At 41.4% G+C, this 14,220-nt stretch overlaps 2 protein-coding genes across 9 annotated transcripts in view; one reads left to right on the top strand and one right to left on the bottom strand.

Annotated features, from left to right (window-relative positions):
• Window positions 1–4,601: 4,601 nt before the first annotated feature.
• LOC113269300 (cytochrome c oxidase assembly factor 4 homolog, mitochondrial) lies at window positions 4,602–7,766 on the bottom strand. 3 transcript variants are annotated; one of them, XM_026518076.4, is made up of 2 exons: window positions 7,584–7,766; window positions 4,602–5,692 (listed from the first exon to the last, which is right to left on the bottom strand). In XM_026518076.4, exon 2 carries the CDS (start codon window positions 5,678–5,680, stop codon window positions 5,426–5,428), a length of 255 nt encoding a protein of 84 aa, XP_026373861.1. In that variant the 5' UTR covers window positions 5,681–5,692; window positions 7,584–7,766; the 3' UTR covers window positions 4,602–5,425. The 3 variants fall into 3 exon arrangements, with proteins under 3 accessions (XP_026373861.1, XP_026373859.3, XP_026373860.1); XM_026518074.4 differs by having other exon boundaries at window positions 7,613–7,765; XM_026518075.4 differs by lacking the exon at window positions 7,584–7,766 and adding an exon at window positions 7,410–7,577.
• PAAF1 (proteasomal ATPase associated factor 1) overlaps window positions 5,579–14,220 on the top strand; it is a 40,050-nt gene continuing 31,408 nt past the window's right edge. The window contains exons 1-3 of one of the 6 annotated variants that reach the window (XM_057316708.1): window positions 5,579–5,660; window positions 9,688–9,728; window positions 10,520–10,623. Coding sequence is in view for 4 of the 6 variants with exons in the window: in XM_048217298.2 (XP_048073255.1) it covers window positions 7,878–7,924; window positions 9,688–9,728; window positions 10,520–10,623 (192 nt within the window). In the remaining 2 variants the exon portion in view is untranslated. Of the gene's footprint in view, window positions 5,661–7,824; window positions 7,958–9,687; window positions 9,729–10,519; window positions 10,624–14,220 lie in introns of those variants that run through there. The other 5 variants (XM_048217298.2, XM_026518072.4, XM_026518070.4 and 2 more) reach the window with 5 other exon arrangements.

Below are 14,220 nucleotides of genomic sequence, written 5' to 3'. Positions count from 1 at the left end.
ACTTCATTTACCCTGTTTTACCCATGTTGTTGTGCCTGTCAGTGGTTCATTCCTTCAGTGTACTTAGTTTTGAATGTTCCCGTTACGGTTAAACTGTGCCTAGAATCGCTGTGATAACACGAGGGGTAGGCAGGAGAGACGAGAGCGAAGTTCAGTGGATTGGGATTCAGAACAACTGGGTGCTAGTTTTGGCTCCATCAATGCACAACCTTTGGGATAAATTATCTGTTTTGGTCTTCATTTTACAGCTGAGATCATTGGCCTAGGAGGGAAACAGACCTGTCCAAGGTTAGCCAGTGACAGCCAGGGATTGCTCCAGTTCACTCAGTTCCTGGGTTAGTGCACGTTACTGAGACTTTGAGGAATGACTTTATGTAGATCAGTAACTTCCAAGAAGACTGAATGTCTGGGTTGAATGGACAGTCTTCCTAGTTAAGGCCAACAGATTCCTCGGCTTCATGTTTTAGTTCCCCTCCTCTGGCTAAGGATGCCTTGTTCTGCCACCATCCATGGTAGAAATTGGAAATTTCTGGAAATTGCCAGCTGTGGACTCTGAAAGGGTAAGTTTTAGCTGCAAAGGAAGAAGTGAAATCTGGACATTTTGGCCACTGAGACACTGTAGCAATGCCCTGAGACCCCTGTTTCTAGGGTGTAAATTGTACTTACGGAAGGGAAGCTCTCTGAGCATGCATTGGGTGTGTCTAGAACTAGACCTGCTGGCAAGGCACTGCAGACAGAGGTGGCCAACGTGTCTTGTGCTGGTTTAATCTGTACTTTGATCTCTTTGTGCCATTTTTGTCTTCAAAAGTGTGATCTCCCTGGAGAATCTTAAATGATTCATTTAATTCTTATAAATCCCCCTGGAATAACTTTCATTCCCAGTCATTTCAGGTTTAGCTCACCATTTAGACAGAATGCCCAGGCTCTGAAAGATGCCCAAGGTCCAAAGAATGAAAACTCTTCAGAAGATAGCTGCTAAAGAAGTAAAGAATCCCTCCCATTTCTGCCTGCTTTAAGTCCCTGCTGGAGCAGAGTAGGAAGCCCTATCATTCTATACAGTGGAAAGTATACTGGCTCCAACCTGGACTGGCTCCAGTTCTCTTTGGATTTCTAGTCAGCAGCCCAAGGACTTAGCCTGGCAACTTTACCTGAGGGAGGGAGAGTGGAAGGCGTCTCTTATTACTCATCTAGTAAAACACATTACCATGCAACTTTGTACGGAGCACAGGTCAAGTCCCCAGCCAAGGACCTTGCAGGGAAGGGCCAACTCAGGAGCCACAGGAGGCACCCAGCCAAGAGGTCTCTCCACTCATCCCTGGCACCAAGCCTCTGTACAGAGGTAGGTATAGATTGTTCCAGACAAGCATGGACCACCTTAAATTACAGCTCCATGGCTGTGGGCTCCAGAGCTGAGAGACTAAAAGACATGCCAATCTAGAACACTGTGGGCAATGTGCACTGTTAACCTCCTTTTTGTAAAACACTAAAAAAACCAACCAACCAAACAAACCCGTAATATTTACATAGTAAATGTAGTTACTTACTATTTGTTAAGCATCATACTAGGCAGTGGAAGATTACGAGAGCACAGAACAGAGAACAGCATAGACTTCAGAATAAGACACACTTGCAAGTCTAATCCCCAATCTAACCTTTATTTCCTCCTCTGTAAAGGGGAGTTAATGGAGTTAATGAGAGGAGTTAATGAGAAAACGTAACTCAGAAGAGTGCCTAGCACACAATAATAACCACATTAAGAGGCAACATGTAGTGAATGCTTACTATGTACCAGACACTGTTTCTAAGCTCTTGACCAAGGTTAATTCAACAAGTCTATGAGGAAGGTCTACATTTATTAGTTTTAAGGCCTATGAGAAAGGATTTATATGCATTTTTACAGAAGAAAAAACAGATCCTGAGATGTTAAGTAATTTGCCCCAAACCAAACAGCTAGTAAGTGGCATAGTGGGATTTGAAAGCAGTACGTCATAGAGATTGAGAGCAAACTTTGGAACCAAACAGCCTGAGTTAAATGCTTCATAAATATTGTATAACAATACTTATTATATACATACATTATATATAAATATTGTAATAGTTGTAATAGTTCAAGAATGCTAATAATCTTTATTATTTGCTATTTATATATTACCCCTCATTTAATTCTCTATGCCAAAAAAATAGTTCTCTATGCCTATTAAATAGGAATTATCCCCATTTACTTGAGGAAACAGGTTTGAGTGGCAACAGAGCCCTCTTTGCCCAAATGCATTCTGTGACCCACCCAGTGTTAGCTCCCTGTTAGAGTCCTACAAAGTTTGCATTTAGCTAATTTGAAAGCTATTCCTCCTGCTGGGAAGGTCCTTCTGCCCTTCCTCTCTGCAAGAATCCCACCCACTCTCCCCACAGACTATTATTTCTATTTTAATGACACAAATCAATGCACAGATACATTCCTGTTGTAAAAGATTTGAATATATAAGCAAATATAGTCCTTATTGATGGAGTTTTATATTGTGACCATTTATTCTCTGTATAAACAATGTTGCAGTGAACATAATAGTATATACATCTTATAAAAATATATTCAGGAGGGCTCCTAAAAGAATTGCTGTTGAAATATGTATTTTTAATTTTTTAAGTTTTTAAGTAATTGCTAAACCCTATGTGGGGCTCAAACTCATGACCCCAAGATCAAGAGTTGCATACTCTTCCGACTGACCCAGCCAGTAAATATATAAATATTTAAAATATTTGTAGATCCTGGGGCACCTGGATGGCTCAGTCAGTTAAGTGACCGACTCATGATTTCAGCTCAAGTCGTGAGATCAAACCCCACATGGGGCTCCACGCCGAGCAGAGTCTGCTTCTCTCCTACTCCCTCTGCCCCTCCCCCCATGCATGTGCGCACATTCCCTCTTTCAAATAAACAAATCTTTAAAAAAAAGACAAAGTATTTATAGATCCCACCAAATTGTCCTCCAATAGCTTTATTAATTTATTATCCCTCCAATAGTATGATTGTGCCTGTTCTTCATCCCCACCAATATTAGTTGTTATAAATACTTTTGATTTTTGTTAATAGAAATAGCTAATACTACTTTATTTAACTTTGTTCAGTTTTCAGTTGGGCTGTTTGCTTCTTACTGACTTCTAGGTACTGTCTTTTTTTTTTTTTTTTGAGATAGATGAGAGAGAGAGAGCAAGCTGGGGAGAGGCAGAGGAGAGAGAGAATCTTAAGCAGGCTCCACGCCCAGCGTGAGATCATGACCTGAGCTAAAATCAAGAGTTGGATGCTTAACTGACTGAGCCATCCAGGCACCCCTGATTTCTAGGTACTTTTTACTTGTTGTAGATGGTATTCCTTTCTGTTACACGTACGTTACAAAGAGGTTGTTTCCTTCATCATTACAGGTTCAACTCAACTAACTCCCTTCTTTGAGATTCTTGCTGACAGCTGCGGTCCACACTGCTCTCTCTGATGACCCACAGCACTGAGCAGACAGGGCCCCACAGAGTCATCCCATTCTAATAGGATTTCTTGTTCTTTAAACTGGTACTCCTCTCACCTTCTCCCCTTTTCTCTCTCTCCTCCCCAGTCACCAACACAAAGACTCAAAGTAGTTTTAGGGCCTACTATACTTCAGATTTGTGCTTCTAATACATAGATGTTCAAGAAATGTTACTGATGGGGCGCCTGGGTGGCACAGTGGTTGAGCGGCTGCCTTTGGCTCAGGGCGTGATCCCGGCGTTGTGGGATCGAGCCCCACATCGGGCTCCTCCGCTATGAGCCTGCTTCTTCCTCTCCCACTCCCCCTGCTTGTGTTCCCTCTCTTGCTGGCTGTCTCTATCTCTGTTGAATAAATAAATAAAATCTTAAAAAAAAAAATGTTACTGATGATGATGAGAGCATATGCCCCTTTGCATTCCAGCTTCTATGGCAGGAGTTACTCTTCCAACTCCTTTCCCACTCCCAAATGCCTTACAGGGCTAGACAGAAAACAGAACGGGCAATGTAGTTCCATGGAAGAAAAATAAGAAGTGATGGCAACTGTTATTTAACTGGAGAATACAATCACCTAAAAGAGGAACTGTTACTCAGTTCCAGCAAATTGTTAAGTAGGAATATAAGCTCCATGATGATAGCTTCTCCATTTTTTAAGAGCTGAAAAATCTGTATTTTATGTTAAACGTGACTTTTATTTTTTTTTTTTTTACGGCATAAATGGGATTCAGCCACTTTTTTTTTTAAGATTTTATTTGTTTATTTAACAGAGAGAGAGTACAAATACGCAGAGTGGCACGCAGAGGGAAGGTGAGAAGCAGGCTCCCTGCTGAGCAGAGAACCCGATATGGGGCTCGATCCCAGGACTCTGGGATCATGACCTGAACTGACCGAGCCACCCAGGCACCCTGTTAAACACGCCAACACTGTGTGTGTGCTGGGTTGTGAGCATGCTGACGTCAGACTCTGCATCTGTCTGGCATATAAGAGGCACTCAATGTTTATTTTCCCATTTGTTTTCTTTCTTTTCCTTTCTTTTTTCTTTCCTTCCTTCCTTTTTTTTTTTTTTTAAAGATTTTATTTATTTATTTGACAGAGAGACAGCCAGAGAGAGCAAGGGAACACAAGCAGGGGGAGTGGGAGAGGAAGAAGCAGGCTCCCAGCAGATCATGGAGCCCGATGTTGGGCTTGATCCCAGGACGCTGGGATCACGCCCTGAACTGAAGGCAGATGCTTAACGACTGAGCCACACAGGCGCCCCTGCCATTTGTTTTCTTCCTTCCTCTAGACTGAATGAAACATCCAGATCAACTAATGAAAGATAAAGGCACTTAAACAATGGCTAGTAATTAGTTGTTCTAATGTTGTTTTATTTCTACCCCTCAAGCCAGACTAAATAACATGAAGGAAGAGATTCTATTATCACATCAGATCATATTATTCATTCACACAGTACCTAGCACATGAAAAAGTCTTAGAAAAACTTGTCAGTCATGTATTGAACGACTGAATAAATGAAGACCTGATTAGGTAACCAATTTACATTTAGATTGTGAATTTATTTTTAAAATTAAACATCCATGTAATCAGTTCAGTACTTGGCACACTGACCCAAGACGTAGGACAGAAGAACATCCTTAACTCCACACTTTATTTGGCAAATGACAGTCAATATTTAATATTGGTGGAACATAATGGGTAAGGATGTGTGGCATCTCACCATGAAAATATCACAGCTCTTTACAGCAGTCATATCCAAATCCATGGCTGCCTGGCTCTCAACATCAGTCTTAGCCAAAAAGATAATCCCCGAGTTTTATATCTCTTGGCCACACTTCCGACGTTCGGAATTTCTTCCCATGATCTCTCTGGGTGCTAGTTTCTGCAGGGCCATTCTCTGGGGATAGGTGGTTTGGGGTCTCAGCGGTGGGCACTGCCTTGCTCTTTCCTCCTCTGCAGCTCCTCCCGCCGCCTTGCCTGCTGTTCACTCATGCAGTCCCTGAAGGCCTGTACCTGTGGCTGACACTGTCGCCAGTCCTGGTGTTGGGCCATGCACTCCTGTACTGCATAATGGGAAGCAGCACAGCCAGAACGGGAGATCAGCTGGTCCAGCGGGTCCTCTTCCTCACCTTCCTTCTTCACCTGTCGGGCCCAGGTATGGCCTTGAGTTGACATCTTTGGGAGTCTCTAGAACATCAATGGAGGCAAGGTTAGAGTAGGGATGTGATTATGAGGTTCCACTATTATAAATAACACTGACCAAACTGCATTGTTATAGCCTATTTATGCACTGTGTCCCTTGGAGACTGTAAGCTTATTTGAGAACAGATACTGGGCCTGATTCACCTTGGTGCCATCAGCACTAGGCCTGGCAAGAGAACAGATCTGCAAAATGGTTTGAACTCAGTGGAATGACATAAAGTATATGAGAATGTTTAGCACAGCACTAAATAAGCTTGAATGGATTCTGCTAATGGAATTTGAATTAGGTGAAATGTCACCTTTTTGGAGCAGCTGTCTTGGATCCACCCCAAAAGAATTAATCTCTCTTCTTTTCTCCTATTAGCCTTTAACTATGATTGGAAAAGAACACAGCTTAATACTTGTACCCAAATATGGGTACCCAAATATGTCCAGGGTTTGACATACAGGAGAAATGGAGAGTTCAGTGTGGCTGTAGCTTAGAGTGTGCACGGGCCAGGGCAAGAGATGGGTCTGTGAGGTGAGAGTGCTTAAAGTGAGGTGGATTTGCCCAGACTGTCTTCCCAAGATCATCTGCTTCAGAGCACTTGGCAGAAAGTAGCCCACAGAAAGAACTTGAGAAAGGTTTGAAGGGAAATAACCTCAGCCTTTACACACATTTCACCATGACAGGCTTTAAAGGAACTAGCACTCTTTAATGCCTTTCCTGTGTCTCTCTGATTGATTCAACAAAGGATCATTGAGTACCTATCATGTATGAGGCACTATGCTAGAGGATACAGGAGTGACGATTTAGTTCTTGCTTTAATGGTGTACAGTCTAGATAATAAACAGATTACAACGCAGTGTGCACAGATATCTAAGACTGGGAACACATTGGAAGAATACCTAATCCAGGCCTGCCAGGAACAGGCATGGAAGGCTTCCTGGAGGAAGTGATTTCTAAACTGAGACTTGAAGGATGAATAGGAGTTAGCCAGAGATAGGGAGAAGGAATATTCCCAGTCAATGGAAGAGAAGGGTCACAGGATTTGACACAGGAAAGGAACTTAAAGTTCCGTATGACTGGAGACTTCGGGTATGAAGAGAACTGAAAAACAAATGAAATTGGCGCTATGAGAAAGTATCTAATCATAGCAAGGTCTTGTTGGCCATGTTAAGCAATGCATAAGTTGCAAGGATTTAAAGACTCCATAGCCTTACCCAAAACTCATTTGCTTTGGAGGCAGTATAACCTAAGGAAGGAAGGGGGAAATAGGCTTTTGAAAACAGACTGAGATTGGAAACCTAGTTTTGTCACCGACTCACTGGGTGTCCTTAAGAAAATCACTTCATAATCTCTCTTGAAAAACAGAGATAGCGTCTACCTCACAGGATTGTTGAAGGCTGAATGAGATAATGCACGTTAAGCCTGGCACGTCCGAAGTGTTCAATAAATGAGTTTTTATTACTGTACAGAAAAAGTGCCCTGGATTCTAAGCTAAGAGATCCAGATTCGAATCCCAGCACCACGTCTTACCATACAATCTTTTTAGCTTCCTCCTTAATATTTAACTCACAGAATTAATGTAAGGATTAATATGATAATGAACAAGAAGTGCATTGACGACAACAGGGCTCAGTTATCAGTAAATGCCACGGTACTCTTTCCCCACCACATCCCGGCTTCACTCTTCCCTGGAGTAAAAAGAGGAAGACCCACACTTGGCGATCAGGGCAGGCTACACGGTGGACAGCTGGCCTGGACTGGGAAGGCACGGGAAAGCAGAGAAATTCAACTGTCCAAGTCACCGGCAGCTTCTCCCTCACTTTAACGAAAGGACGCATGCGCGCACGCTGCAGCCAGCCGCAGCCCGCTGTGCCCGCTACGCCTTACCGCGCAAGGACGCGGTAAGCAGTGCTCACCGAACACGTCGGACACGAGAAACCGGACGCGCGTTCCAGCACGTCAGCGTCCGTTTTGCAGGCAATTGGAACTCTTCCGACCCTAAGGCCGAAAACCGTTCTCCGGTGCGGAGCCTGAGCGCGGAAGTGGGAGGAGAGGAACCCGCCACGCGTATTCATTGGTGGCCTCTCAGTATAGATCCCGCCCCCAGACCTTGTCGCGCCCATTTTGCGACCCACTTCCGGCAAAGAGCGGAAGAGGCGGGCAGGTGGAGGCGGGGTTAAGATGGCGGCGCCTTTGAGGATTCAGAGCGACTGGGCTCAAGCCCTGAGGTGAATGAAGGCCCAGAACCGGGACGGAGGAGGGTAACGCATGTTGTCTTTGCGTTAAGGAGAGCTGTACCCAGTCCAGGATAGGGATTACCGTCATCATTTGTTGAGGGATCACTGGATGTTGCAAACCCACATGGGCCTCTGTTTTCATTCTCAGCACAGCTGTCCTGAGGCCAAGGCAACATGTATGTGCTGCGATTCCAGTATCAAAACTAGGATCAATGAGTTGGAGAAAGACAGGAAGACTGGGAGGCAGGAAGACTCTTGGCCGAGAAGTCATAGTCATTTAGCAAATATTTACTGATCGTCAGGTATTTGCAAAGGTCGTAGTACTCAACCACCTCCACGTTGTCTTTGAGTTTTATGATGAAATCTTTGTATTCTCCTTGGACCCCTAGTGCTGTTAGACATATTGGACAATTCTGTTCAGGAAACAGTGTAACACCCACTATGTCCAGGCTCTATGCGTATGGAGTTTAGATGAGTAATCTAAATGTGAAGGGTGGCTCTTGCCTTCAAGAAGCTGACAGCTTAATTGGGGATACACAGCAGATCATTAATTTAGCCTATTTATTGATCTTATACTGTGCAAGTTATTACTCTGCACCAGGATGAGTATAGCAGTGCCATGAATGGCAACTCTTACTACTAATAAGGGCTTTTCAAATTGAAACCATGGTGTAGATGAAAACATTGCTTTCTGCGATAAAGAAGATTACACTTTACTGTGTGAGCTAAAATAAGATACGCATTACTTACTACCACACAGAATGTGTGATAAGTAATAAAGGAAGAACACTGACGTTTACTGAGGGCTGCCAGGTGCCTAGGAGAGAATGCAGGAGAGGAATCAGAGGAAATAACTTGTCCAAGATTTTGCAGCCAATAAGTGATAGAGTGTTACTATCAACCTAAATCTCTCTCTCTCTCTCTCTCTCTCTCTCGTTAAAGATTTTATTTATTTATTTGAGAGAGAGAGAACATGAGCAGGGGGAGAGGGAGAGGGAGAAGCAGACACCCCACTGAGCAGGGAGCCCGATGCGGGGATCGATGCCAGGACCCCGGGATCATGACCTGAGCTGAAGGCAGATGCTTAACTGACTGAGCCACCCAGGTGCCCCTAAATCTTTCTGTCTTAAAAGTGTAGGTCTTTTTCACTATACCCTAAAAATGTTAGAGTGATGAGATAAGGATTTGGTTGATTGGGGAGGTGCATTCTAAAACATGTAAAAAGTCATTGTGAGCTGGTAGAATGCAGACATTGTGTACTAGTCCCATGTTTCAGTTCCTGCTTTCCAAATAGCTAGGTGACCTTGGGCAGGTCACTTTTTTCTGAGCTTCAGTTTTATCTTTAACATGGGGATAATAAAAGGCATTTTGTTAAATCGTGAAGATTAATGATATTGTTTGCAAAGTGTCTAGCACAGGGCTTGGCTTACAATAATCCTAATAAATATCTAAATATAAAGTATTCGTGATTTTTCAAAGCTGTGTAGCTTATAAATGAATCGTGAGCTCCCTTTTGTTGAAATATTTGAATATTCATTTGACCAATAGACATGTGTGCATTAAACACTTAATCCATGAATATTTCTTTAATAAATAAAGCTTGTCTTAAAATAATCTATGCCTGGATGAGATATTAGACTAGATCATACCTAAGTACTGTCCAAACTAAAAATTATATGATCTTCTTTCTCTCTTGTACCAGTGGCATCCTTTTCAACATTGAATGAGCCTAATTCGTCTTTTGTCTCTCTTAGGAAGGATGAAGGGGAAGCCTGGCTGAGTTGTCACCCACCAGGTAATAGCCATATGCCCAAATTGATATGCCTTCCCTTTAGAGATAGGGGATTTACTATCCTTAGAAGAGAGCTTCATACTTTCTCTTGGCTCGAACTCCTTGCACAGTGCTCATAGTCTTCAAATGTTTTTGACCAGTTTATGTGTAGGATATCTTATTTAGCTTCTATCACTGCAAAAGCAGTGTTCTCCTTAAGCATGTTTTCTAGATTACCGAAGCTTAACTCTTTGCTATGTATTATGTGTATGTACCGTGGATAAATGCATACATGCATGTTGATCTTCATTTTTCATCCTGTAGGCATTCCATTTCACAGTCAGTAAAACTGAGTTCGAGATCACTTTTTTTTTAAAAGATTTATTTATTTATCTTAGAGAGAGTGGGGGGCAGGAGCAGAGGGAAATGGAGAGAAACTCAAGCAGACTGCGCTGAGTACGGAGCACGACGTGGGGCTCGATCTCATGACCCTGAGATCACGACCTGAGCCAAAATCAAGAGTCTGGTGCTTAACTGACTGCGTCACCCATGCACCCCTCTAGTAGCTTTCTCACAAATGCTATAACTTTAAATCTTTGTACCGAGTTTTTAGCTCTTGAGCATATTCCCTCCCAAATAAGGTTCACCCAGGCTAGGGCTTTTTCCACTTCACCTTACTTTACACAAGTACCTTCTTTTCTTTCATGAACCAGTTTCCTGCCATCTATACCATCTCATCTTGAATTGAGTCTTCAAGTAGAACAATGTTAAATTCTTACTATTTTCTTGAGACATGCTTCTTTTGTGCTATGTAGGGAAACCAACTTTGTATGGCAGCCTAACTTGTCAAGGAATTGGCCAGGATGGCATTCCAGAAGTTACAGCTTCAGAAGGATTTATTGTGAATGAGATAAACAAGGTAGGTTTTTATGTCTTCTAAATGACACTGGGTCCAAAACTGGGGTAGTACCCATATATCTACTTTAAATATTTATACTATTATTTGTATATCTGTGTCATCTTTATTTTATTTGTATAGTAATCACAATTTTTACTGCCTTTGGATGTCAAGAGTTTTTTTTTCTTTTGTAGTTACATATACTTTGAGATACTTTTAGTTGCATATACTTGTTCTTCCCTTATATCAGCACTGTCCAATAGATAAATAAAGTAAGCCGCATACGTAATTTAAGATTTTCCAAGAGCCACATAAAAAAAAGAAACAGGTGAAATTAATTTTAATAATATATTTTTTTAATCCAATAAATCTAAAATATTATTTCAACTTGTAATTAATATTAAAAATTATTAGTGAGATATTGTACATTCCTTTTTTTCTTATTGAGTTTTTGAGATCCTGTCTGTATTTTACATTTACCACACGTCTCAATTCAGACTCTAATTTTTTACCGCAAATATTTGATAAATGTATTTAGGTTGTATAAATTTACGGTTGAGAACATAGATTTACATAACAAAGTAGTTCCAAATATACTTTAAAGGTTTTCCAAAAACGGAGGGAAGTATCCGTTTTTAAATTAAGCTTTAAATAAAATAAAAAATGCAGTTCTTCGTATGCACTGGCTGTATTTCAAATGCTCAATAACCCATGTGGCCAGTATTTACCATATTGGACAGCATAGCCTTTATAATGTATCTGGCTAGGCCTTGATGAAGACCTACATTGATAGTACTTAATAGTTTTTCTCCTTGGTCTTTGAGGTGAGTGGATAGCCAAACTAAGTATTGCAGAACCCATGACCTGATTTTCCTTGCTCATTCTGCAGTCAGTATGCTCTGTGTAATTAAATTTGTTTTAGTTTCAGGTGTACTGATAAGAATAGATGATACTTTGTTTTTTACATAAGACTTTATTTATTTATTTAGATTTTTATTTATTTATTTGACATGGAGACAGCCAGCGAGAGAGGGAGCACAAGCAGGGGGAGTAGGAGAGGAAGAAGCAGGCTCCCAGCGGAGGAGCCTGATGCGGGGCTCGATCCCAGAACGCCGGGATCACGCCCTGAGCCAAAGGCAGACACTTAACGACTGAGCCACCCAGGCGCCCCTTTACATAAGACTTTAAATGTTCATTTATTTCCCTCTGTGCAAGGTAATAGCCTATATGTTATTATATATATTTTGCATTTGTTTTTCATAAACAGCTGTGGTATAATAGAAACTGTCAGAAGAGCTGAGTTCAAGTTTTAGTTAACTCTGATACTTAGTAGTAATATGATTTTTTAAAAAGATTTTATTTATTTATTTGAGATAGAGAGAGAGAGCGTGCATGTGGGGGGGTGGGTCAGAGGGAGAAGCAGACTCCCCACTGAGCAGGGAGCCTGATGCAGGACTCGATCCCGGGGCTCCAGGATTGTGACCTGAGCCGAAGGCAGTCACTTAACCAACTGAGCCGCTCAGGTGCCCCAAGTAATATGATTTTGGACAAATAACTTAGTTCTCTGAACCTCAGTTTCCTCATCTGTAAAATGGAGATGATATTCTACCTATAGACTGATTAACAGGGGGTGAGACTGCGTATGTGGAAACTGTAAAATCTTACAAGTGAGTTGTTGTTCATCATAATAATCCTGTGGGGTTGGCGTTTTAAATTTCCATTTTGCACATAAGCAAACAGACTCAGAGAGGTTAATTAACCCTAATAATCAAAGCTGGTTAGACTGTGTGCCAGAATTGAAACCACTTCTATAAACTTCCAAGTAGGAACACTACCTTGCAAGCCTACGTTTTTCCCAGGTGTTTTGCCAGTATCCGTCTATAGCCTCGGTGCTGACTTCCTTTCTTCCCTTCATACTTAGGCCCTAATACAGTCCTTATCTCTTAACATCATTGCTAATTTCTGCCTTTTACCTGCTGAGTCAGACAATAAGTGCTTATGGTTGAGCAATCATTTGTTTCCTAATTGCCACGAGTCACTTTGCTATTTGATGTAGCTGCATTGTTCTGTTGAACAGTAGATTATACTTAAATACCTAATCCTGGAGGATAAAGAAGTTTGACTTTGAATTTTATCTTTGTGTGGAATGCCCACACTCCTCCTCCGACCCCCACCCACGCCCTGAATTTTATGTTTCGATATCTCCTGCAGCTTTTCATTAAAATATATTCATTAACAGCGTGATTCTCTACCGCTGATATTGGAAGGTAGTTCAACATTTCTGTTCCTTCATAATTTGTTTATGGGTTAAAGGTTGATTTGCTCAATTGATAAGCAGGAGAAAACTACTAATTCTTGAAATCTTTTACATAATTAGTCCCAAGGAAATGAAGTCTTCTGAGAGCAGACTGACTTTTTACAGATGCCTGAACACTAAGTTCTTAGAGTTCCTTGAATCCTTGCTGGTAGGAATATTTAAGCCAGGACAGTTTAGCTGACACTTTAGTTCTGGGTATAGGAGGCAATTCCAAATCCAGGTCAACTCTCTTGCAGCTGTATGGGCTTTCTCATGGGGTTAGAAGCAAAAACTCATTTAATGAAAAGCCTGCAGGCAGCCACATGTGGATATGCTGGCTAAGAAAGTGCTGTTTATAAAGACAGATATTCTAATTGTCTTTTTAAAGGAGTAGAAGACTTTAATAAGAGCATTTTGATTTTTAGTGATGAGAATGTTATTACTTTGAAATTGTTATTTCTAAAGAACTGTGAGGACCTGTGTTTGCTGTGTATATCGATTAGTCTTAGAAAGAGGTTTAGAAAATCTTGACTTTTGAAGACATTTTCATTGTTCAGCAGAAGAGGTAACAGGTTAGGGGCCGTTTGGTGATTGTAGCTCCTCAGTTCCCTGTAGGAGATACACACTTAGGTGGTGGTGTTCGTATTCAGCCAGTTAGATTAGAGGACTCTCATATTGCAAGAATCCCTGAAGGGTTTACCAAGCCTTTTATGCCTCTATACATGCTACCTTGAAACACCAACATACTTAATCTTACATGGTTTCAAAGGCTGCCTTGTGCAAGTCATGTCACCTGAACCTGACATCTTTTTCTAGGTATAATTTGAATGTCCCCATTCAACTATGTCACCAGGGCTTCTTGCTACAGTGGTTGAAAGATATGTTTTAATAACTAGCAAAACACGTGGGGAATTAATACAGCTGTGGGGTGAAGAGCAGCCTATGAACATGGATGGTCAGTTTAAGTCCTAGGTAGGCATGGGCACTGCAAGCCTGACCAGGGCCTACAGATTGTATAAGGGTACCATAATTTACCAATTTTCTCTGGTAAGTGTAGATGTCAGTAGTCTTAACATTTTTTCTAAAAGTTCTATAGGCAGTAAGTTAACTTTTAGACTAGTCTTTTAGGTGCTAGACTTGCAGTCTGGTGCTGTTTCCTCTGTCTGTTAATCCTGTTCCTTGCCCCGCTGCTAATTGAGAGTACTGGTATTAGATTTTCTTTTAAAAATTAATGCTCTCATATTTGGCATTACTGTTGGTTTATCTTCTGTGGGAGTTTACTTCAATATAAAAAGAAAAGGGCAGCTAAGCAATACCAAATT

Source organism: Ursus arctos, unplaced genomic scaffold, assembly GCF_023065955.2.
Source record: "Ursus arctos isolate Adak ecotype North America unplaced genomic scaffold, UrsArc2.0 scaffold_22, whole genome shotgun sequence".
Classification (NCBI taxonomy): domain Eukaryota; kingdom Metazoa; phylum Chordata; class Mammalia; order Carnivora; family Ursidae; genus Ursus; species Ursus arctos.
The sequence above is the reverse complement of the archived record's forward strand: the minus strand, read 5'-3'. Positions and strand labels throughout refer to the sequence as shown.